This window comes from Cynocephalus volans, chromosome 13 (genome assembly GCF_027409185.1).
Source record: "Cynocephalus volans isolate mCynVol1 chromosome 13, mCynVol1.pri, whole genome shotgun sequence".
In the NCBI taxonomy this organism is placed as follows: Eukaryota; Metazoa; Chordata; class Mammalia; order Dermoptera; family Cynocephalidae; genus Cynocephalus; species Cynocephalus volans.
Genome location: NC_084472.1, coordinates 104,283,636 through 104,310,734, shown reverse-complemented (window position 1 = coordinate 104,310,734; position 27,099 = coordinate 104,283,636). Strand labels below are relative to the sequence as shown.

Below are 27,099 nucleotides of genomic sequence, written 5' to 3'. Positions count from 1 at the left end.
CCACCAGCTTCGGTTCTTTCACTTTCCCACAATAAATAAAAGAGGCTGTCAGAGGGTGGGTGGCACTTTCTACCTCTAGGTCATTCACTTGTTGAACTAATATTCCCTGGCACTGTTCTGAGGAAAGCCAAAGCTGACGCCTATGCAGAGGAAGAAATTCATTGTCTCAAAGAGTCTCCTAGTTGCAACATTAATGGGCCTAAACAGAACTAATAGGCCTAACTTTCTACTACCTAAAGCCAGATGTTATCACTTAAAAATATATAACGGAGCATAAAAATTGCCAGGACTAAGTCAGGACTGGAGACAGAGAGAGAGAGAGAGAGAGAGAGAGAGAGAGAGAGAGTGTGTGTGTGTGTGTGTGTGTACATACGCATATATGCACACAGTTCATATATATGTATACATATATAACATACATATATTCTGTGTATACAGACTGTGTTCTATTGTTGATAGACTTGACTGCCCTCCCTGACCACCTTAAAGGGGCAGGTATAACTTCTTTCTCTTTGCAACCCATCCTGTGTCTGCCACACTTTATTCAAATCCTTTTTAAAAAATGTATGTGTATTTCATGTCTATATCATCTTATGGAGTGAAGAGCTTTCCGAAGGACTCACAACATACTTGAAATGTTTGGTTCTCTTTCCAAGATTTTTTATTTGTTCACAATGAGATTTAACACGCCAATTTATTACAAGTCTTACCACATATTTTGATTACTCCTCTTACAGATTGAGAAGTGGAATGTAGTGGGTATCTCTTACCATTTGAATCCACAATGGTGATATTGGCAGAGGCACTGTCATTTCCTAATTTGCTGATCACTTTGCACATATATTCTCCAGAATCAGCCAGTGATGCTTTGTTAATGCGAAGTTCTGATTTCCTGTAAGATCAAGACCAAAGTGGTATAAGTATATATCAAAGAAATCTAATCAATATCAAAATACATTTCTCTGTAGTTTCAGAGTTCTCAAACTCCCCCTCCCCATCCTACACACAACACGTTTAAACACAACTTGCTATTACATTGAATGGATTGCATAATTTTACTTAAAGTAGGAAGTATCACATTTAAGTTATACCATGGATATAATCTTAATTTTATCACCCAGACCAGTCATTTAAAGGAAGTCTTCTTTAATTTTTCTTTTTACTCCTATACCACTGCCGCTAACCACATTATGCCTTAGAATTTAAACCCAATTAGTGAATTTCCTTTCCTCTCTATATCTAAATGTCGCCAGCCACCAGGGTTTGGGAAGTAAAAAAAAAAAAAAAGTGTAAAATCATTTCTAAAAAGTCTGGCAGGGACAGACACTTAATGAAGGCTAGAAGAGATAAAAATGCTCTGTCCTTCTCAGTAGAGTAACATCAGGAATAATGTTAATTTTGAATGAAGAGGAATTTGTCTTTCTTAAGATTCCCATTGCTAGAAGCATAGTAGCACATGAAAGGTTCTTAATACTGGAATAATTATTCATGCAAAAATAGCACCCACTTGTAGAATAAAACTCTGAATATTAAATCAGGATCCACCATTTCCTTAAACATGGGCAGCATCATGATTTGCACGTGTCTGTGTTTTACTGTTGCACAAGCCTGTAATTTAAGCAGTCTCTAGGACATTAAAAACTCAGAACTGGAATTGGCTCCCAGTTTACTACAGGCTTCTAAAAGAATCCTTCTACACTCCACCCTGATAACTGTGACTGCCTGGGCTCTGCAGAGGAGAGCAGCAGGGGGAAAAGAAGGCAGGAAGGAAAGATAGCGATCCTGGTGGTAAACCTCCCATATTATGCTTTGCTAGTTTTTTAGTGAATGTTCTGGTCATCAGAAAATATTATTAATCACATAAGATCAATTTTTCCAAATTTAATTCCTAGTATTCACCTCCAGTGTATCAAATCGAATCACCAAAGTTCCTCATGTCACCTGCACGGTCTTCCCTCTGTGTTTCTGCTTGTCGTTTCTTCCTCCTACAGTGGGGACCTACATCTCTACCTGTCAGAATCTTAGGTGACCTTTGAGGAACATCTCAAGTGCCAATTGCTTTGTCGAGCCTCTCATGATCGGGTAGCTGGAGCTGTCTCTCCCTTGTCTAAATTCTGACAGGCTTGAGTACCTCTCTCATGATCTTCTTTATATTAGAGTTTTTTCAGTATGCCTCATCTCTGCACCTGGGACACACGCTTCGGGGGGAGGGGGGCGGGGAGCCCAGGTCGCCTCACAGAACATACAACACTGCTTTGTCCTTGGTGTGTCCTCAAACATGACTGGATAAATGTGTGCATAAAGGAAGAGAATGCTTGGTTGTTGTCACTTAAGTGCTCAGCAGGGCCTAATATTCCTCACGCTGGCTGCCAGGAAAGAAGATGCAATATTAAGGGGCAGAGACAGTCGGAGGTGGTCCAGGCCAAGGGCAGCCGCGGTCAAACCAACGTGTGGGCTGAAAAGTTAACTTCACTTGTCATGACTCACAACAGGTTAACTTGAGGGGAAAAAACAAAGTGTTCTACACTCGAATAAATTTGGAAAACAATAGGTTAAACAAAGACTTTTTCTTTTTAATTCTACAAGATTTCTCAGAGCCTTTAATATGCGAACATACTCTGACTCTCCAAGAAGGGGTTATATTCTCTCAAACTTACTAGGGAACTGCAAGAAGTTCTTGGCAAAATAGAATTCAGAGATACTGTGAATTTTTTCATGAACTTTTTGAAGTATCCTCGTAATTGACCATGGAATCCTTTTCATTCCCATGACATACCTGTTAACATCTTCTGAAAATAACAGTCCACAGAACAAAGTTGACAAAAAGTGGACCTAATATAAGAGCCTTGTTTATCTATGGAATGGGGGACAACCAAGGGCCATTAAAGAAATATTCACACATTAATCAGAGAGGTTATCCATAAAAAAGTTTCCTTGAAATATATCCCTATAGACCAAAAGAGGTCATTTTTATGGCAAGCATCTTGGTTTTGGAACATTCAAATGTAGTGTTTTTCAATGGATTATCAGTGATTTATACACTTTGTCTATACCTGACAAGTGTCCTTCATGACAGACACCCTTGAATAGTGAGAAACAACAGGATAAATACTGTGAGAATAAAAAAAAAAAAATACTGTGAGAATATTTTGCAGCCCAAAGTTTAGCATAGTTTGCTGAAAGAATGTTTTTCATTAATCTTTTTTATTGAAACATAACTTTCATGTATGACCATGAAACCATGAAACCACTAACAACAATAGATAGATAAATCAGGGAGCATACCAGGGTAGGAAATAATATTCTGATTTTCAACACCAGAGAAAAAGTAAATTCCTAAAATAAGAAAACAGTGACTTTCCTTGTTAAATCACAAAATTCTTAGATAAGGTTATTACAACAACATCCCAAGAATGTATAACCACCCCAAGGTTATTACAACACCCCAAGAACACCCCTTCTTTTATTTCTATAAATCTAGGAACAATCTGATGTTTGCATTAAAGGCCTCTTTCTTGACCCTGAGCAATTAATATTTTAACTATAGAACTGCATTGAGCCATAGGAAACATGGTAATCAAATTTATAGTTAACAGAATCTTAAAAGGATAGCTCTAAAAATCAAAATTCTCCTAATAGGTCTGGGCAGTGTTTCCTGGAATACTATTCCAAGTCATGTAATCAAATGTTATGTTTTAAATGAGAGAGAGAAAGAACACAAGAAAAAAGAAAAAATTTTTCTATGCTCAGATAGATGTTGGATTAAACAAAGTTAAATAGGTTTCTTTACAACAGTTCTTCTCAGTGGTTTTTATGCACATTTGTACTGTGAATTTCTAAGACAGGCATGACATGTAGCCATGGAATCGTTTCTGTAGAGGATACTCTTGGGAATTCTAGGACAGAACATCAATCGGCCAAGACTAAGATTCAATTTAATCAAGGTAAGCATAACAAATACATTCAGGTTCAAAAAATCAGTGGCAGAAATACAAGAGGAAAGGGAGATGCTGGACTATAATAAACCGAAAAAAGGATTTCAGGTAGCCACATGTTTAACATTAGCCCATTTAAAAAAATTATTTTAAAAAGAGAAAGTAGAAGAAAAAAAAATAGAAACTTATGCACTCTTTGGCCATATTAATATTAAAGAAGAGCATAAATCAAATTGGATATAAGTCCCAATACACTGCTCAATGGCTGGATCATGTCTAGAATGCCGAACTTGAATTATGTTTTGGAGTGACATTTGATGAGAAATAACAATAACCAGAGGACTTGACAAGAGAGTTATCAGAATTGGATAGGCCCTAGAAATCTTATCACTGGAGATGATTCTGTTAAAGAAACAAACAGTTCCCACTGGCAGGCAACTATGAATGAAGTATGGGCAGCTATTTAAATATATCTCATGGCTGTGACAGAAAAAGGAAATTATTTGGGGTTGCTAAGTTTTTAACAGTAAAACTAAGTCTTACAGGAAAAAGTAGGCATGTTTTGGGTGATATTGAAAGAAATTTTTGAACATTCAAAAATGGAAGGGTGTCTTGTGAACGAGTTAGGTTTTCCCTTTGGAAAGATTCAAGTCTGGATAGCCTCCTGCCAACTACACTCTTATAAGAATATCTTTATGCAAAGAAAGATTAAATTAGATCAGTGGTTTCAACTATTTTTGCATCAAAGTTCTGTTTTAAAATGAAAGCTTAAAGCAGAGCCTGTTATTTAAAAATATCATAGAGGAAGTATTTAGGTCAAAGTGGTTGGCTACCTTTTTCTCAATTCAATAGAAACTTAGTACTCTCCAGGGACACAACTGGAAAATCATTGATCAAGATGATTATTAAGGCCCCTCTGAACTCTAAAGACATAATTAATTATGAGATTCTTCAATCCTCATGCCCTAGAGTAGGGGCAGAATGTAGTAAGACAGTAGAAATAGCCAGACTTTTCTTGAAAATTATATATTGCAACAAGACTTGAGGCTTTGATAAGTATAGTTGCAACAGTCTTGTTTCACTCTAATCAGCAGGCTACCGTACTCTGTCTATAGGAAGGAAGTTACCTCGGAAAAATTATTAACTTCACTTCCAGGCACAAAGTTCATTTTTTGCTCTTTAAATTGAGATGTTTTCTGGAGATATGGGAAGGGTTGGTGTTTCAATGGATTTTCATTTTCTTAAAGTACTAAATGAGTTAATTCATGTAAAGTGTTTAAAACAGTGCTTGAAACCTAGTGAGCTCCCAACAAATGTTAGCAATGATTCTAATTACATTCTGCATTCCTGAAATATTTGGATTTTTATAAGAAGCATGTATTACTTTTAGAAAAAAAAAATACAATGTAAAATAAATAAATACAAACTGATTTGTAAATGAAAGTTCTAAATATCATTTTTTTCATTTTTATATCAAAAAGTAAACTGTTTTTTTAGTGATTGCTCACTTACAAGATGAATTCAAGGTTCTAATATCATCTAGCTTTTCTTATTTAGCTTGATCCTTCCACTATAGTTTACAGGCTAAGGCAACTTAACTGCATGTTGGGAAGGTCTCCCAGTTTATACGATTCCTTTCCTCTGACCCCTAAGGAATCACAAAGACTGTGCTTGTGTGTGTGTGTGTGTTCAGTACCACGTCAGACACTGGCAAATGAAGACACTGGCTGTAGGGAGGGCAATGAAGTGGGGAGGGACTCTGTAAGCAAAAGAACCGGCACGGTACCAAATGTCTTATATAAGGTATACAAAACAGCCACTGATATTTCCATTTTCTACATAAGGAAATTGAGATTTCCTTAGGTATGAAGGGCAAGTGACCGGCCAGAGCTGCCAGCTAAGAAGAGAAGGGAATATGTATAAACTTTTTCCATTATAGAGTCAGAAAAAAACCTGCAACCATTGACAACAGGAGAAATAATTCTTAAAAAAAATTTTGTTTTAATTTGAACAATCCAGTTAGAGCTAACTTTACAAAATTAAAATATGTGAAAGTTAAAATGAATAAAATTAAAGGCATCCAAAAAAGCATGTGAAACACACAAACAACAGGAAGTCAGCCTTTCATAAGACTAATATAGAACAGATATTTAAATGAGGTCGATCTGACACTCCCAAATATGAATCTGTCACACACCAAGTTCTTGAAGCAGTTTTCTTGATCGAAATCATCCACCAGGCAAAGAAAACAAGAACAGAGGGATAAGCAGACACATAATACGAGGGCAGTTTCTATTTCTTTTAATGGCTCCCACACATTGCTTAGCCAAATAAAACAAATAAAGGCTCAACTGTGAATTCAAAATCATAGGAAGAACACGTAGGAATGTAGCTTATCAGTAGGCATGGAGGTAAAAGAGGGATAAGATTTTACAAAGTAATGTAAATTGCATATGGTTGTGAAATCTTTTCATAATACTAAGGGATTAAAAGGAAATTCTGATTGCTGTGTACAACCTAGATTATAAAATGTGAAAAAGAAGCCTAGCTAAGGATTGGAAGAGTCAATGTTTTATTTAAATAAAGAGTGTCCCAGGGAAATCCTAAACCTCCAACTAAAATTCACCTCTGCTTGGTTGATCACACCTACAGTAAGGTTTAAGTCAAGTAACCAGGTAACCATGGCAAAATATTAATAAATCTCAGTAATGAAAAATTATTAACATATAGATGAATCTAAAACATAAGAATGGCTTTTATTAAAGATATTGCACTAAGCCTAAGCATGCCCTGAGCCCTGTGTTCATTTTTTTTTTTGTCTTTTTGTGACCGGCCGCACCACGCTCAGCCAGTGAGCGCACCCGGCTATCCTTATATGGGATCCGAACCCGCGGCGGGAGCACTGCTGCGCTCCCAGCGCCGCACTCTCCCGAGTGCGCCACAGGGTCGGCCCTCTGAGCCCTGTGTTCTGACTTTATATAACAAAATCACAAGTAGTTGTGAAAAGATACGAGACTTACAGTCAGATCTATTTCAAATCTAAGTTTAAGAATTCCCCACCATTATAATCTATGGGAAGAAACTTAACTTTCTGCATTCTCAGGATATTAGTTTTTAAAAAATGGGTATAATAATAACAGTGTTCATTCTACTTATATTTACAGGATAAACTGAAATAACAGAGCATCTTGCAAATGTTAATTAAATTTAGATTCAGTTGGATCCTTTAACCTTAAAAAAAAAAAAAGAAAACTAACACCAATCTAAAAAAAAAAAAATATACAACTTCAGAAATGACAGACAAAATGCCCAATTCTGAACTGATAAGCAGATCACTTACCAAGCAGCTGTCCACTCTACACAAAGTCTTATTTTTAGATAGAAAATGTTAAATGTTTTGGCAAGAGTAATTCACAGTTACATAACTTGAATACATTTTCCCCCATTTAATTATTTCCAGCAAGGCTATTGTTTAAAAGAAGTAATTTCTGAATATTGGCCTTTCCGGTATAATGGGATTTTATTAATATGTAGGCAGTGTTCTTAGCTGTCTTGACCTATGAAGCCAACATAAAAATGCTTTTCTGAATACTAATGATACTTTTATATGTCATCCAAGCCATGTAACAAATTACCTCTTCAAGTACAGATGTATTTTTTCAAAAGCATATTCATTCTGGTTAGTTCACATTTTTTTAAATTCCTTTTTTCATCTACCCAACTTCTTTTGCTCTTTCCCAGATATCTGCAGTCTTCAGACGCTTTCTTCTACTCCTTTAGCCAAGATGAACCTTCCTCTCTCCCTGCCTCCTCCCCAGCTCTAAGTGTTTCAGCACAGGATCTCTGGGATTCCTGTGCTTCCTGTGACTGAACTAGATAATCTCTACACAGTTTTGTGACCCCCTGGACATGGAGATAATGCCCTATGCCTCTTCAATTTCTCACACTCCTACTATAATGTCTTTTGTGGGCACTTAAATACTACTGATATCATTTGAGAGCCACATAGAAATAAATGAAATGTTACCCTGCCTGGCAGATAATTTCTTTTCTAATCAACTTGTCTAATTGATGAAAACAAAATAAACAACAAAATCTATTCTATCTAATATCTGAAAGTATTTCTTCTCTTATTAAATTTCTCTATAAGAATCATACTTATCTTTTCAACTCACTCTCTGTGTCTTCTTGTCCACCCGTGCACATTTTATTGAACGTGGATGTTCTCCATTTGTATTCTAGCTGAGTTTCTCACTGGTTGTGGGACTTGAGGCAAAGCATAACACTTTTTTGACCCTCAGTTTCCTAATCTGCAAACTTAGATTCTCACTATGTGCTAACTGCTTAACTGCCCTTACTACATATTGGAATATATTTTTAAAAATAAGTACAATTATGTATAAAACTCCATGTCTCTTTACAGTATTAATTCTTCATCTTTGAAATACCACCTGCTGCAGAAAACGACACCCACCCTTTCTCTCATCTTTTACTATATTTTCAAATCAACAGATCCTGCTGACATACTCCATTACAAGAGTAAACAGTGCAGTTAATAAAACCATGGAAACTAGAAAAAAAAATCTCTAATTCTAGTTACCAGAGCAATTAAACACTTTAATAAGATTAAGTTAAAATCTCATTATAATCACTTTGTTCTCACTTGCTCACAGACGTGTGACAACTTTTTGGTAGACGCCCTGTAAAATGAGAGCATAGAAGGAAATCCTTCTGTGGGTGCTTCTGTTACTGTACCTGGGATTTTACTAGAACTCTTTGAGGTATAAAGAAAATGTCGTCTTTGAGTTTGGAACCACTATTATACAAGTCACACTGATTAAAGGACTGTTTAGAAGCAAAATTCAACATACTTATCTCTTCTTTAATCTCAAAATGTAGTTTGATAATATTAGAAAAACAATTCTTAAATAAAGCAATAAATAAAAATGAAAAGAGTGTAGGGATAATAAAGGACCATCATTTCATAATAGAGATAGAACACACCTACCAGGATGTTATAGGAATCACACGAAGCCCTTCCAAATATGGACATCCTCAAGGAGGGCAGGAAAATGTACGATTCTTGCTACCAAGTTTACCTGATTTTTTAATGTGCTATAATGTTGATGTAGTTTAATAGAATTGTCAGTTAAAAATTCTTATTAGATATAATGATATGTAACTAACCGTCCATTCAAAAATTGTCCAAATTCAACTGATTACATTCCAAGTCTTTCCATAAATCTAGGTATTTATTGAGCTTTATTATAAAGTTGGGAGTTTGAAGTTGAGAGGAAGGCGCTGGTCCTGCACACAGCATCTGTCTTATTTTAAAGAAATTGAATTTCAGCATCTGTGACTATTGCAGCAGCTGCCACCAATGCTGTCCTTTGGCCTCCCTCCACCTTGCCCCGTCCTATAGTTCTTTCTCCATCCGTCCCTTCCTTTCTTTATCCAAAACTGTAAGAATCAGAAGGAAGAGTGGAGGGAGGGAGGGAAGGAGGAAAGAAGTAAGGAATGAAGGAAAGAAAGAAAGGAAAGTCCACAATGAAAGCTGAACTTTCAGAAGGAGGGAACAAACCTAAGGATATTAGTCATGGAGGGAGGGAGGGACGGGGTTTGGGAAGTGAGAGGTCGGGCGAAGGGCATAAAGAAGTATCCCGATTTATAAGACTGAATATGCTAATAATAAATTAAAAATTCATTTAAAAAACTTGTAAGAACCATAAAACTCCAAATTCTTTCCTATATGATGACACAATTTCTGATCATTATACAATGAAAAATCTTTGCATTTGTGTATCTTTTCTTTTTTTGATAGTAAATTCAGTTATTGGGGTCTAAATCATTTTAAAATTTTATTTCATCCTCATGGTGGGTTCAGCCTCTGCTTTTACATGCATTATACTTACCCTGGCTTTTTCTGTATCTTGATGTTTTGTGGTTTGTTTTTTCGGTTTAATTCATTCCCATTCTTGAACCATTTGAATCTGAGAGAGGAGTATTCAGAACTGGTTTCACACCGAAGGACTAGTTTGGAACCTGCCGCTGACTCCTGGCTTTTCATCTCTTTCAATCGGGGAGGCAGGGCTGAAAGATAAAAGAGAAGAAAAAAAGTTTTGATCACCAGGCAATCTTTCAAAGAGAAACATTAATTTGGGGTTAGCCTGACCAAGGCACCATTCCCAAAGGTTTTATTAACTGAGAGAAAAAAGAATTTAAAACTGGGTGAGCCAAAATGGATCTCAACTTGGAGAAAAATAAAATGCCCAGATAAAATGCACTCTGGGAAAAAAAAAAAGAATCTAGATTATAAAATTATTCCTAAAAATAATTCTAGAACATTACATCCTCAATCTTGACATTCTCTGATACCATTAAGAACCCCGAACACTGGTAATTTCAAAGAACCAAAAGCCTCTGCTAAAGGAGAACTGGGCCGTTATTTTTAAAGCACTTACATATCCCAAATCACAATTTATCACAGTTCTGTAACAGGTACAGGAAGCATCATACCTATTTTTAAAATTGGAAAGTTTAATTTCAGAGATAAGTGACTGCCTTATTCATGGTTACAGTTTGTGGAGACACGGACAGGGCTCATTTCACTATCCCATCATCAGAGGTCGCCCAAAGAATGAAGACTCATACTCCAAGACAGAAAGTCTGTGGTGACACCAAATTCTTTAGACCTACAGTTACACAGTGAATGACCATTCCAGATGACTGCCACACTTACATCAAATTACCAGTTTGATTAGATTTCACACTCTAAATCTTCTCCAAAGAGAAAAATATCTAAATTGTTAACTTGTAGAATACTTTAAACTCTTATAAACCATTTTTATTTTAAGCAAGACTGCTTAAAAGAATTATCTATTATCTACTAAAATATTTTAGATAAAATGCTATAATATCTGAGGTTTGCTTCAAAATGATATGATGGTTGGGGAATAGGCATAAAAATGAAACAAAATTACCCAAAAGTTGATAATTGTGGACATTGGACAATAGGTACATGAGGTGGTTCATTATTCAATTCTATATAGTATGTCCAATTTGTTCATAATAAAAAAGTTTGGGTTTTTTTCATAATAAAAAAAGTTTTAAAAATAAAAGCATAGACGAATGAACTTTTCTCTGCACATACAATTTCAGTTAATAATCAACAGCACAGAAACTGAGATTGCAAAATCTCTCACCCTCCAGAGTCTTAGAAAAGGCAACTACAAAGTTTCCTTCTTCCACAGTTTAGAAATTAACAGGAAATCCCAGAAAACAAACCTAGGCAAATGAGACTGCACCTCACTGATTCAGTGCATAATTACTCACTGGTAAGAGGACCGAGATTCCAAGGACAGCAGAGTCACCTTAGACATGAACAGGAAATAAATGGACTACCTCTCCTACTCAGAATATTTGTTTTTCCACAACTCTGCCGTTACCAAGTAAATCCAAAAAATGTCAGGAATGAGTATATGAAGATTCCAATAAATTATAGCGAAAACCATTCGCAGGCTGTAAACCCTTAGCAGCACTCCTACAATTGCATATGCCCCTTTTCATTGATTTGGGGGCTGGGAAAACATGGGCAGAAGCAGGCACTTAATATGGCAGACACACTGCCAGGTCAGAAAACTTAGTTCAGCTGTTCTTAGCCTCTGACACCTGATGATTTTGTCAGGTTCTTTTTCTTTCTTTGACAGCTTGAAAATAAGATTTACTTTCTGAACAGCTTTCATAGAAGTCTTCTTCTGAAGAAGTAGATCATGAACCTCTGTTCTGGAGGTTTTAAAAAACAAACTAAATTCTCATCTATCTGAAATAATGTCTATGTTTGTATATATCTATTAACTCCTCAAGATCATTTTTGATTTTGTGAGTCTGGTGAAGTGTTTTAAAGATACAAATCTACTGAAGATAAACGGCACTGAAGAAACTGGTTTACATATATGTCAAGAAAATTAAATTGCCTCATTATTTTGTATACAGACTAAAAGAACTAGTTTGAATTTTTTCCCTGCTGGATTTTACATTTTACTTGGAATACAGCCAAAACTCTCAAAGTTTATTTCCTGGCCTCTAAGCAAAATGCTCTAAACAAAGTATTATAGATATCCTTAAATATCAGTAAGCACCATGTTCCCTCGCTGACCACCCCCTACATTTGTTTATCTATGCAGTCTGAACATAAAGCTATACTTTGTTTTCTTTAGTTTGCATAAACATTTTATCATGAAATCGGTTTGCATCTTTTTCCTGCTTTTCTGTCATTCCGTCCTGTCTTCTCTCTCTCCCTTTCCCTTACCTCTTTTCCCCTTACCCTCCTCTCCACATTTATTTATTTCTTATTCCTTTATTAAGACTCTTGATTTAAAACATCAAGAGGAAACCATCAGAAAAATTCAAATTGTGGGAGGTTCTACGAAACAACTTGTCTCGACTTTAAAAATGTCAATGTCATGAATGATAAAAGACGACTGAATCTGACCTGGATTTAAAGGAGGTTAAAGAGACATGACAAGTCAATGTAATGTGTAGCTATTGATTGGATCATGCTTCAAGGGAAAAGGTAGCTATACAAGACATTGTTAGGACTCTTGGAGAAATGTGAATAAAAACACTGCATCAACATTAAATTTCTCAAGTGTGATCCATGCATTGTGGTTATAAAGAAAAGTCTCCTTGTGCTTAGGAGGTATCTGCTGAAATATTTAGGCATGAAATGTCAGGATGCCTTCAACTAATCTTCAGATGATTTAGCAAATAGAAAATACATGCATACACATACACACAAACATACTCACACAGAAAGAAAAAAAAGGAACCTTTGTTTCCCTCTGTTTTCCTGACTTTCTAGTTTTTCTGCCATTAAATAAAAGGCTCACCCAGGCTTTCATACTAAGCACATTTAAATAAAGTCTTGGTTAAGTTCGTGGTCATGAAGGAAATTCTTGCAAATATCTGAGTCATAATTTGCAATTTGTTTTTTTTTAAATTTTTTTTTTTATTTTGTCAATATACAATGTGGTTGATTATTGTGGCCCATTCCTGAAACCTCCCTCTCCCCCCCCAACCCAACAATGTCCTTTCTGTATGCTTGTCATGTTAACTTCAAGGAATTATAATTGTTGTGTCTTCTTCCCCCCCACCACCGGTGTGTGTGTGTGTGTGTGTGTGTGTGTGTGTGTGTGTGTGTGTGTGTGTGTGTGTGTGTGTGTGTGTGGATTTATTTATTTATTTATTTGCAATTTGAATTTAATTAATTATTTTAAGCCACTTAAATGCATTTAAACCATTGAAATTCTGTGAGGCTCTGCAATGAAATCTTCACACAGTTCAAACTCACAGCCATGACTTTGCGGCTCCATCACACTACATCCTCTAGTGGAAGGAAACCAATCATCGACATGGGCAGGTCATCATCTATCCTTTCCTTTTGGGGGATTATAGGCAAAGATTAGTACATCCCCTCCTTAAGAGATGATCTGCGATGTAATGAGGCAGAGACCTTCAGATATAACGTCCTTCTAAGCTAAAACATCCACTCCTTAAGCTGACCCTGATGTGGGAACGTTTCTTGATGTTTGGGGTTAGGGTATACCTCTATTGACTACACTGAGTTTCTCTCTCTTGCATATATTTTCAAATCCATCAGAAATGGAAAAGTTCCCAGCTACTCTGACTTTGCATTCCTAGAAATCCACTTGTAATAATGTACCTGATGCGTCCTTCAGGGGTAACCCCTAAGACATGAGGATATCCAGTTTTCAGGGAAAGCTCTTTGAAACAGTTAACTCAAAATCCTCCATAGCATAAATGGAGAAACAGATCTGTACATGACCAACAGAGCCACGCAACATATCCTTGACCCATGGGTTTTCTGCAGTAAGTGGTACCTTCTAGAATAATACCATACAAAGTTCCTCACTTGCTCCTGGCAAAGCCTAAATTCAAGTGTCCAGGAGATTTGTCAACAATATAAATCCTTCTTTGTCTTCTTGGATAATCCACACAACTGGAACAGCCCTGAATATTTCAGATTCTTCATAAAAATGCAAACTAATATTGAGTCCACATGGTTTGTATGATTTTCTCATCTATCCGTAGTGAGATAATTTTCATAGCCAAATCTTTTTGTGTGAGTAATCAAAAAAATAGCTATATGTTAATGGAATACACTTCAAACATATATGTTTATCAGACATATGGTTTACTCACATGAAATAATCTCATTTATTTCATTCAAAAAAAAAAAAAAACTAAACTAAACTAACTGCCGCACAAAGTATCTTTTAATACACAGGCATAACTTTATAAGGCCGGAGTAGTTCCTAAACTTGGTGTCAATTTTTTTAACTGAGCACTTGGATTTTAAAACTGCAAAAATTTTTTACTTGCCTTTCAATTTTTAATCTATGAGTAAAAGATCTATTAATTAAAAATTGGCTGAATTTGGCAAATCCAAACTTCACATGAAAGAGGAGTTCTGAGAAATCTTAGGCATGATTTAATTGTATTTGGTCTACCACAGTTCATAATTTTGCTTTCAGTGTGCTTCTAGAGAGGTGGTAGTTCCAGACCCTGAAACAATTTAATGACAGAGTACATTTGAGGCAGTCTCTGCCTAAATCTATTGCAAACTTGCTTGACATTAATATGAACATATCCACAGCCTTAGGCATGCATCAACAGAGACAGTCAGGTGCAAAAAAGAACAGCCTTTGAAAACAGAAACTCAGAAACCCTCAGAGCAATGCCACACATTTTACAGGTGCTTCTTTTTAAGACTTCTTTTTACAAGCTTTAAGTGTTTTAAAAAGTTTTAAAAAATCACAAATATTCTCTTCGGACTAACTCAATGGAAGCAGACATACGGGGTATACTTAAAAACTCTACATTTGCACTGCTACTTTTCATATTTGATATGTCAAACAATGTAGAAAAAAATTGTGGTGGTAATCCAAAAATATTTATTTCACATTCTGACCACACAAAAACTTAAAGCAATATATTCATTCATTCCAATAATTTAACGGGTGAATAAATATTTGTGATAAAGGCAAAATGAATTTGCAAAAAGAACCATTCATTTAAACGTTCCTCTTGTTCTAATAATCCACATGCCTTTTCGAATATATTCAGTGCTACTATATCAAATATTGTACTGTATTGTTAAGAACAGGAAGTAAATTGTAGCATGTGTGTGCTGCACAGATATGCTGATAGCATGTGACCCGAGATAAGCTCTATTACTTCTGTGCTCTGAAGGGTTTGACAATGCAAAGTTAGCTCCTATCATTACTCTCCATGTTTGTGCAGTTAATCTGAAGAGCCTCGACACATTGAACAAATTAAACAGGAAACCTGCAAAATGTTATCAAGTAACAGTGAGCTCTCTGCTGCGATCCGTGACACCATCCCTGTGTAAAACCTTCAAAAAGGGCTGCCATCACGCACCTGTGATCTCACAGTGACAATGGGGGGCTGACAATTATGGTAGTTAATGAAAGCCACACGAATATCATGAATCAGTCCTCTGTGCAGGACGTCCTTTCTAAAACAATCATGTTAGAGGTAACTAAATGATTAATGAGAGTTCAGAACTCTGCCATCCATCACCTCTCCCCCTCATCGCACTTTCTCATGGAAAAGATGACGGTCACACATCGAGTGGATGGTTTGTGCTTTGCCATCTAGGCTGCACTCGCAAATGTGGCAATAAAGAGGAAAATTTATCTTATCAGATTAAAACGTGTAAATATAGCTGTATAAGGCAGCAAATTCTAGGGGCAACGCTACTACAGAACACACCTAGGTTCTAGTCCCTGCCACTGGGGCAGTGGGTGGTAGGAACTTGCATTAAGACTCACCCAACAAGATCACCATTTGTTGCCACGTGTGGTGACGTCGTATTCACACTGCCCAGTACTCCAGCTGGATCATGTTTGAGACAGTCTGTTCCTGATCCTAGTGAGCTAGATTCCCCTGTGAACTAAAGTGGAGCTGTTGTTGGTCCCTGGGTGTTCAGGAAGGATCTTTTGAGAATGGGATAAACATGCAGGTGGCCTCATTTGAAAGAAAGGCACTAGAAAATTCAGTGTTCTGTTACCTGGACCCTGCCTCACCTAAGACCCCGGTTCCTTCCTGTCTTACTATTTTACCTTATCTCAGCGTCTACCCATGGTGGTCAGACTCTTCTTCCATCCTGCAAGAGGAGCACACACATTTCATAACCTCCTCTGCCTTCAAACCAAAGCTGCTCTTCTCCATTGACTGACACCTGTCTACAGGGTTTAAGCTCCCTTTATTTTTTTCTAAAAATAATTTACTTATGATTTTAATTGTAACATAGTTAATCGTACATATCTGTGGAGTACAGAGTTGAATATCAATACCTATGCTCAATATGTTATGCTCAAATCTGGATAATTAGTTGTTGGGAAAATATAGGAAAAATGGTCAGGGCCCCTCAGATGTTCAGAATCTTGCGGAGCACTTGATGTAAACAGGCACATGCGCTCAGGTGTTCCTTGGTTATCGTCTAGTGTAACTGCGCACGTGCACGCAGGTGTCCTGGGTTATGGACTTAAGTATAAGGATGAGTGGCTCTGATCCAGGGTGTCTCCCATCCCCGGGATGCCCCCTTCCCGTGGGGGAGGCATGGGGAGGCCCCTACTGCTGCTGGAGGCTGCTGCTGCTGGTGCCACCAGGACCCTCTGCAAGGCCACTCACTGCCACTGCTGGACCTGTAAGCTACCGGACCCATAAGCTGCTGCCACTGAGGAAGCTGAGCTCATGAGCTCATGTCATCTGCCAACAGCACCTGGAATCTTTCCCAATTACCTAGTGTGGACCTGTGTGTGAGGGGTCTAGGGACCCAGTCTGTACAGCGGGTTTGGAGGTTCTGAGCCCTAGCCCTGACGATGTAAATGGAAACTTAGTATAACTAAAATAATGAAACATTTTGGCTTTAGTTATGATTTGCCTTACTTTTCATTAGTATATTCAACATTATACAATGTAATCATTTTTTGTGGCCCTTTACCAATTCCTCCTGCTCCTTAACTATTAAGTGTGCTTTGTCGTCACACATACCCCCCAAATCTACCATTTGTGTCAAACTCCCTTTTGCCGGCCACAGATCTTGTATGTATTTCATGTAAGGTGGATAAATGTTATTTCCATTTTACAGGTGAGGAAGTGGGAGCTCATCCCAAAACTCACTCAGTGTCACAGGGCTAACAAGCTGCAGAACCAGGATTTAACCCAGGACTTTTCTCTGTACCATGGTGCCTCTGCAGAGTTTGAGGCAGAAGTAGAAAAAGGGGAGAACAGCAGACTAAAAACCTAAGATCACTCCATTTCATAGCCACTATGCCAATATTCATTGATTCTTATAATGAGCTTATATTGCTACAATAATGGCTACTCTAGTTGTCACCAGACGCCTCACATGCCAGGCTGGATCACCAGACACCTCTCACTCAGGTCCACAAGCCAAGTAATTGGGAAAGGTCCTGGGAGCCATTGGCAGATGACATGAGCTCAGTCCTCTGCAGTAGCAGCGGCAGTAGCGGTGGCCTCTCAGTGCATCCCAGGGGCACTGGCAGCAACAACCTCCAGCAGCAGTAGCAGCCTCCCCAGGGGCATCCCAGGAGATGGGGGGGGCACCATGGATCAGAGCCACTTGTCCTTTATACTTAAGTCCATAACCCAGGACACCCGGGTGCACATGTGCAATTACATTAGACAATAACTGAGGAAAACCTGGGCACATGTGCATATTTACATCAAATGCTTGGCAAGATTCTGAACATCTGAGGCGCCCTGGCCATTTTCCTTTGCTTTCCCTACAATCCACACCTTCAGGGTCCCTTGATGTACAGTCTGTGCATTCAGAATCTTCCACAATTTTCCCTTAGTGAGGACAACTGACCCTTGCATTCACACATTACGTATTCCATCCCAACAGTCCCAGAAGTCTTTAGCTTGTTGCAGAATCAACTCAAAAGTCCAAATCTCATCCAAGACTAAAGGCAAAACTCTTTTCAGCTGTGAGCCTCTAAAGAGTCAAAACCAAGTTTATCTACTTCCAAGATGGTGGGACAGACACTAGATACACATTCCCATTCCAAAGGGAAGAACAGACAAAAAAGGAAAAACAGACCCCAGACAAATCTGAAACCTAAGCAGAGCAAACATTAAGTACACTGGGGCATCTGTACCCCCAAAGCATTGGCCAGCCTTGCTCCTACAGATCTGCCAGGTGCAGCCCATCAAATGCTCAGCAAGATTCTGAACATGAGGGGCCCTGACCACTTTCCTTCACTTTCCCTACAGAGCTATATAAGCCAGATCACCTCTCCCTATATGTCCTCGAGAGATTTATTAACAACGTAAAATTCTACAAAAGAAAATGAGTGCAGATTTATTAGGTAAGAGAATTTTTCACCTTGAAAAGTGATCTTACATTTTTTGAAGTGAGCAGTCCTCTTTTTCTATACAGTTCCATAGTCTTTTGCCCAGCATTTCATAGTTAGGGGCTGTAAAGCTACGCAACTATGACAGCTGTCGAGTAAGGCAAATCATAACTAAAGCCACAACGCTTCATTATTTTAGTTATACTAAGTTTCTGTTTGTATTGTCAGGGTTAGGGCTCAGGCCCTTCAAACCCAATGTATAGACTGGATCCCCAGACCCATCACACACTGGTCCATGCTAGGTAATTAGGAAAGATCCCGGGAGGCGTTGTCAGATGACACGAGCTCAGTCCTCAGCAATGGGAAAAGCAGCAGGTCTAGCGCTTACAGATCTGGTGGTGGCAGCGGCAGCCTCTAGGAGGGTCCCGGGGGCCCTGGCAGCAATAGCCTCCAGCAGCAGTAGTGGCCTCCCCATGGCGCTGCCACTGCCCGCCCCCCCGCCGCTGTCCCCCCCACCCCTGGGGGGGGCGAGGGGTGGACGAGAGCCACTCATCCTTTATACTTGAGTCCATAACTCAGGACACGTGGGTGCACATGCGCAATTACATTAGACAATAACCATGGAACACCTGGGCACACATGCATATTTACATCAAATGCTTGGCAAGATTCTAATCATCTGAGGAACCCTGACCATTTTCCTATATTTTCCCAACAGGGGCTAAGGATAAAATCATAAAGCTACTAGAATAGTGTTCTGAAAGCATACAAGACGAAGTTAAAATAAGGGTGTCACAGTACCTTCAACAATGAACCTCTTTAGAATAATAATAGCTAATAACTACTGAGTACTTACTATGTGCCAGGCACTGTTCTAAGAACTCTTATGTACATTAACTTTTTTAAGTTTTATAACAACTCCAGCAGATATGTATTACTATCATTGTCCCCAACTTACATATGAAGAAACAGAAACAGAAAGGTCATCTGTCCAGAGTCACACAGCTAGTATATTGCAGAGGCAGCATCTAAACCCAGGAAGTCTGACTCCAAGCTCTTACTCTTAACTATTAAGCAGTAAACTAAATTCTTTGCTCTTCTTTGCATTTTTAATAGTTCAAATATGCTAAAGATTTAATTTATTGATTGATATATCAATAGTGACCATATTTTCCTGACAAAACCTGGGATACACCACAGATCATTTCTGTACCTATTCCAAGTGCAAAAGACAGTCTGGGAGAGAAAGCAGATAGAGAAAATTACTGAAGTTTCTGAACTACTTGGATGATTTATGGGGATATAAAACAAGACAGAATACTTGAAATTGGTATCATACAAAGAAATTCTTTTGAACTATCTGGTTGTTTGTCACATGCCAAATGCCACAAGGGTGAACAGTGCTGTATCTCACTCCCGTGTTCACTGAAATGTGATAACCCCCATGTAAGGATACAGCAACAAAAATGTCTTAGCAGATTAATGTTGTTCTTTCAAGGTGTAAAGCCAATTCACCGTGACAACGAATGCTGGAGGAAATCACAGCCCAGCTGCCAGCAGTTCGCAGGTAAGTAGTCAACAGGCCTGCCCCATTAATGCTGTCACCACAGCTGCCCCCAATTAGAAGAACATCTCACTCATGGACATAATGAAGATATCCAGCAAGTTTCATTTAAGGCCATCAACTGACAGGGTTAAAAAGGTTCTGCTACAGCTTTACCTAATGGATGCGTAACAAATTTCATTTGGCATAAGCTTATAAATTTGAGCTTCTCCATTGTCAAAAAGTTTTTCCCCCTTTATTTTTTATACATACCTCCCATATTTACCTCCAAAATGTCAATTAAGCAGAGAAATGTGGACTTACTGAAAATTTGATATACATTTATTTTCTTATTGTAATGTTTTTTCTGTTCTGATGTGTTTATTACAGTACATTTAGCACACTAGTATGACTTTGTGTTAATATTTGTCTTTACAACCATTTTTTTCTTTGTTCAAACTGAATTACATTTAATTAACTGATGTCACTAAAACTCTTCATTTGAAAGAAGGAATTTATACATGTTCTAAACTGGATAAATGCCCAGGTAAGATGAGTTAGCACTTGATTATAATTACTTTTAAACAATAACTATGTGAAAACTTTTAAGCAATGCATATAAATGAAGTCCCTGAATGATCTACAAATATTAGCTCCCTGTGATCTATTTTTCAGACAGCCATCTAAAACTTATTCCTTCTTTGAAGAAAATAATTTTAGCAGAGCTAATTATGAAATAAAAGTGTCCTTTAAGAACCTCTAAAATCTTTCTTTGTTATTAGGTAGGATTACTTTCCTAGTAATCGTGGCTTTCTGATTTTTGTTTTGTGCACAGAAGCTGATTAAACTGGGCCGGCCCCGTGGCTCACTCGGGAGAGTGCGGCGCTGGGAGCGCTGAGGCCACGGGTTCAGATCCTATATAGGGATGGCCAGTGCGCTCACTGGCTGAGCATGGTGCAGACAACACCAAGCCAAGGGTTACGATTCCCTTACCGGTCACAAAAAATAAATAAATAAATAAATAGAATAAACTGGACGACACTAAAATCTGCAGCCAGGATTGAAAGTAGCCTTCTTTACTCACTGAGGCCTGCCAGATCAAAGTTAAATTTCTCTCTGCTCTGTTTATTACAGGTTTAAGTAACCAGTATTGCATGCCTTCTTAAGTAGGGTACAAGTTCGACTTTCTGAGGATCTTTAATGCTTGTTATTGAGCAGGTCCTTGGACAACCTAACAAATGAATCCTTATCATTTCACTTCTACCCCACAGGAAAGACCAGAGAAGGCAGGTTTCTTATCTTAGGGTTCCCAGTGACATGAATATGTTGAAGAGGGGGAAAATGACCAGAGTCGAATTAAACAGATTGTTGATAGTAAGAAAATTTGTGCTGCATTATTGATCATCTAAAGCAATCTAATTTTGTGGCCAATATGGGAGAACTACAAAGCTGTTCTGCCTTCCTTTACAGTCTTCGGCAATCAAACTCTAGGATTAAAGTCAATACAGTCTGGTTTCACAAAACACACAAAAAGAAATCACAATAAGAGTTAGAATTCAGTTTCCCTTATTTTACATAAAAAAGTAAAGTCATTACGGCGTCTTTTGAAAGTAAAGTGAGCTCTTCCCACACATTCTGAGATAATCCACTTGTCCCTCAATTGCAATAAAATTTTCTCAGCACAAGGATTCACACACATTACACAAAACAGTCAAAATGAAGTTTACTTAGCATGTGACATGTAGCTTTCATTCTTCCCTGGGGATACTGGCACTCTGCTAGAAATATTGTCTGTTTGTTTTTATTTAGAATGGAGGTTAATTAGATTCTTTGCTAATAGTTTACAGCTCATGAATTTAAATTACCAAACTCTACACATAATATGCTGCACTTCTATCTCAAGCTTTTGATAGTCTCTATTAGTAATAAGAATAGAGTCAGAAAACCTGGGTGAAGTACTCTACTTGTTTGATCTGTGGGACTAAGAAGTTACAAAATACTCTGAACCTCAGTAATCCTGTGCATAAATAAGGGAGGAAATAGCACCTGCTATACCTATTGCAATAGAGTGAAAATCTAATGGAAAAGGGCAATGAATGCATTTTGCATAATTAAAAAATTAGTTATTATTAATACTGATTTAAGTGCCAATATCTATAACTCATCAAAAAGTCAGAAAATACTAGATTATATAAATGCAGATAGCAAAATTACATAATTACATAATTAGCACCTGAAAAATTGTACATAGATTTGGTCATTCCTTAGGACAAAAAAAAAAAAAAAAAAAAAAAAAGCAGCTGGAAACTATCAAGAAGGGTCACTAAAATGTTCAAGGGGAAGGGCAGCCAGTATAAAGCAATAGACTAAACATTATCGAATCCTAAAGACTGATAAAAGGAGTGCCACAAAAGGAAAGCAACGGGTCTTGGAAGTCATGAAATCTTACAAAGAGCAAAAGCATTCTTTTGCAATCACAGACTACTCCAATTTGTGGGAAACCATTGAAGTATGAAGCAAGTAGTTTTAGGATAAAAAAGGAAATGAAGTTTTGCACAATAAGAAGTATAATTTGGCAAATGCTTATTCTGGGAGTCTGCACAGGAAAATGACTCAGGAAGCAGCATACAGGAGAAAAACATGGGTGTTTGAGTCAGGCAGGCCCAGGTTCTAGTCCAATTTCCCATCTGAAGCTCTGTGGCTTGAACAAATCGTTTACCCCACGTGAGCCTCGTCCTTCTCATGAGCAAGGTGGGTTTACCTTACACAGGACAGAGTGACATCAAGGTACCACATACTTTGAAAAGGATACTGTCAAGCACAGCAAGTGCTGCATCAATAACAGCTTTTTCTCTCTTAATAGCAGATTCATAAGGAACTGATTAAATTCACTGGTGAAGCTGGGCATGTTTTTAAAGGAAATTAAAAATACAGGGAGCTCTTAGTTAAATAATTTGAAGCTGGCTTCAGAGAGGACAACTTCCACCATCAGTGACCTACCCTGGGCTCACCGAGATGGCATTACCTATACTACAGTTATTCAAATACAATTCAGTATAACTCAAATACTCCATGTCAAAGGAGCCACTAGTTTCTCTCTAATGCATAGGATTTATGAAAAAACACATTGAATTTATCAGTGATCACTGCCTTTCTTACTCATATGATATTAACCTATTACATGATCTCTTCTTAGCCGAACACATTGGAATATTCCACATTGATCTATAAGAACAACTTCAGGCATCAAATTAGTATCCAGATCCTGGCTTCACTCTCTTAGATGTTTCTCAGTTTCCATCCATTCAACAAATATTGTGCATCTATTACATAGCTATCACTGTTTCAAGTACCGGACGTACAGACGTGGATAAAGCAAACAAGATCCCTGATCTCCTGTATGTTCTACTTACATCCTGGTCAGGGAGGAGGAGATGTTGAATCTATTAACCCATTATACTACAATAGGACTTGTGAAAATAAATTCTTCATCTTTACACTCTGAAAGCACTAAAAATTATTTAGGCGGCTATTTCCTTTCCACTTAATCATGCAATACAACTTTCTTTTCTATTTTAATTGAGGCTTTGAGAATTGATCACTAAATCTATATACAACCAACTAATATTAGTCAGGTGAACACTGCTCAATTGGTATGTCACTTGAAAGCTTTCATTCATACTAACAACTTATTTTCCTTATTAAAAACAATTATTTATCAGTTAGGATTTAGCATAAATTACGTTCTCAATACTGCATTATATTATGTTACAATTTTACCACCTTAGGGCTAAATGTAAGTAATGAAGTATTCTGAATCAGACGCCCAAGTTCAAGATATTCTCTGCCATATACTAGTTGTTTGACTTTAGGCAAATTTTTAAAATTCTCTAAGCCTCAGTTTCTGAAAATGTAAAATGTTAATAGAACCTACCTCATAGGGCTGTTAAAGGTATAAAGACATTTAAGGCACTTAGCGGTCAGTGTGTGTCACATGGCAAGCAGTCAACAAATGCTGGTAGCTATTATTATATCGTCATTTAAGTCCCTGGTAAATTTTAGCAGTTTATGAAGCTTTCTACATTAATAGAACATTTTTAAGTAACTGCCCACTTAGAGTTGAGACCGATGAAAAGACATTCATTCCTTTGGCAGGCAGAATAATGGCTCCCATCTAAATCTTCCCCAGAACCTGTGAATATGTTACCTTACACAGCAAAAAGCCCTTTACAGATGTGATTAAGGTCAAAAACCTTGAGATAGGGAGATGATGCTATATTATCCAGGTGCATCCTTGGTGTAAAGAAGAATAGTCAGAAATGTCACATTACTGGCTTTGAAGTCAGTGAAAGGCAGGCCCTGAGCCAAGGAATTCAGGTAGACTCTGGAAGCTGAAAAAGGAAGGATTCTCACTTAGATCCCCTGCAGCCCTGCCAACACCTTGATTTTAGCCCAGTGAGACTCGTCTTGAAATTCTAATGTATAGAACTATAAGATAATAGATTTGTGCCGTTTTAAGCCTCTAAATTTGCAGTAATTTGTTATAACAGCAATAGGAAACTAATACAATTCCCAAAGAGAAATCAATTGTGTTGATTTTCTAATATTAACATCTGTGGAACTCTTACCTCATGAAATAATGCATACGACCTTAGTATATAAAAACAGATAAACCAGGTGAGGAAGAGCCACTAGCCACATACCACTTCACCTCCATGCCTCCGATCCAGGGGCCAGGAAAGAGCCCCATGCCAGAGGGATCACAGGCCCTGAAGAACAGAGGTTGGAAACTGGGGGGGTTCAACCCCAGAGACTGACCCCAGCCGGTTATGACTCAGACAACCATCTCTCTCTGGCCTCAGTTTCTTGTTCAGTAAAACAAAATATCAGATCATCTCTCAGTGCTGTTAAGCTCCAAAGTGAGTCATGGAGATCTATTCCTCCTTTTGAACATTGTGTTTCAGAAATTTATCAGAAGAGAGTCACTGACCTAATTTTCATATTTACGTATTTTTTCTGAATACTAGCATACCAATGGCAATACCGAATACAAAAAAAAAAAAAAAAAAAAAAAGAGATTAAAGGACTTACAAAATTTTCCAAGGCTTTCAAAAGTTTGGGTTGAAGAATCCAACCTAAATATTGGTAGGAATGTGTGTAAATTCAATAGTTAAGGTAACAAAATAAAATAAATTATTTTTCCAGTGACTTTACTATTTAGGTAGCAGTATGACAGTCCCATAGACATGCCTTCCTGACTATAAGTAGCGGCTGGTTTACTAGATTTGGTTCTAGCCCCTAGAACCAAATCATTTTCAATTATGTTAAGCTCTCTGGAGAAGCTAATGTTATAGAGGAGGAAGTTGCAAAGATATTTCTCCATTTTTGTAAGAAGTGCTATAATGATGGTATGTACCAGTATAAAAAAAAAAAAAGATGGAATAAGACATTAATTCTGACCTACACTAGAAAAGAATGTCCTCAAAGATCAAAGTCTGCAAAAAAAAAAAAAAAAAAAAAGCAACAATCCCAAGGTTTAAGGGTATAAAGATTCAAGTAAGTTGTTGAGAACAAATATTTTTATTAGGATCATTATCATTTTTGCCAGTGCTCCAATTATAGAGCTGCATATGTTTTGAGTTCTCTTCACCTAGCCCTACTTTTCCCAGAAGTCCCATTATAAGCATATGATTTTGCAAAATGAGTTTTTTGGTTTTTTTTCTTTTGCAGGAATGCAAACATGGAGTTACAGCAGAAATGGCTGCAGTAGGAAAGAGATGTGTCAATGGTCTTGCAGACCAACACCCCCAGGCCAAGGTTCTCAAACCTCTTGCTGTATGTACAAGTTACTTGGGAGAGTTTACCAAAATGAATATGAAACATTCATGGACCCCATCCAAAGACTGATTCAGTAATTCTGGAGAAAAGCCTAAGAATCTGCTCTTTCAAAAAGCATCCCAGATGATTTTGATACAGGTGGTCTGGGCACAATATTTTCAGAAATATTATACCATGCTGAGGGGCAGTCCTCTCCAAAAGTTACGCAGCATTTGCAAAGAACTAAGGCCCACCCATGACGTCTTTCCAGTAGAGATGTGGGGTTTGTTTGTTTTTTCTTTTAATGCTTAGAATGTATTGTCTTAGGTGAATTAAAGAGAAAAAAGACTTCTCTTCTGAAGAAATTCAGAATCTTATAGAAAAAGACAAAGTAAAGTATGATTCCTGTAAGCAGTGCTATAATTGGTAGAATCTGCATTTTTACCTACAAGGCTCATATCCAAAATAGCAGTTAACTAGGAGCGCTGGATTTAAAAAAAAAAATGGATACCTACATCCGTCTTGTGTGTGACAAGAAGAAGCCTATTCTCTATGTGAGGACAAAGAGTAATTGCTGTATGAGTGACATTTTGTGCCATTTCTTCCTGTGAGGGCTCTGAGATAATTTTACATTATTTACAAAATTACGCTGCATTTTAATGATGGGGATGAGCAAGAAACAGATTATGTTTTGTAATAGTGAACACGCTAATTACCCTGATCTGATCATCACATGTTGTACACAAGTATAGTCAACTCTGTACCCCCATGAATATATATAATCAATTATGTTTCAATAAAAAATAAGTAAATTTTAAACAGCAAAAATAAATAAACAAAATCAAAAACTGAGAAGTTGAGTAAAGTAGATTTTAGAAAGACCTGGGGAATGTGCCACTTATGCTGTAAGTATTTCTAAAATGTGTTGCAATTGTTTCTTTGAAAAGAGGAAATGAAAATAATTAAAGTGAATTGAAATACTTGGGGAAAGAAGTCAGAATAAATAAATTTTAAAACACAGGCAACTTAAGAATATAGAAAAGACAGAAGATAAAAATGAACAAAGAAAAAAGGGCAAAAATAGAAAAAAGGGCTAGTAATAAACTGCATGCAAGGAACACATCAGGCACTTAATAATTATGTGTTGAATAAATGAATGTACAAGCTTCCTATAAGAAATCAATGATTTCTACACGAGCCTGTCTTCCTGATGAACTATAAAAGAAAGTCACAAGAAAATTAACGTGAGAACCACGATATCCAAGTGTAGAAAAGAGTAAATGAGAAAAGAGCAAGTGCTTCACAGCAGTAATGACAGTTTTCATACAATTTTTGGACAGATATCAAATATGATGTCTCCTGTACAATCCTTTCTCTTTTA

At 37.4% G+C, this 27,099-nt stretch overlaps 1 protein-coding gene across 3 annotated transcripts in view; it reads right to left on the bottom strand.

Annotated features, from left to right (window-relative positions):
* Positions 1 to 27,099, bottom strand: part of NRG1 (neuregulin 1) — a 994,199-nt gene that overhangs the window by 149,857 nt on the left and 817,243 nt on the right. For all 3 annotated transcript variants that reach the window (XM_063076432.1, XM_063076439.1, XM_063076435.1), the window contains exons 2-3: positions 9,848 to 10,025; positions 771 to 892 (exon numbers count right to left, since the gene is read on the bottom strand). In XM_063076432.1, coding sequence (XP_062932502.1) covers positions 771 to 892; positions 9,848 to 10,025 — 300 coding nt within the window. The remainder of the gene's footprint in view (positions 1 to 770; positions 893 to 9,847; positions 10,026 to 27,099) is intronic.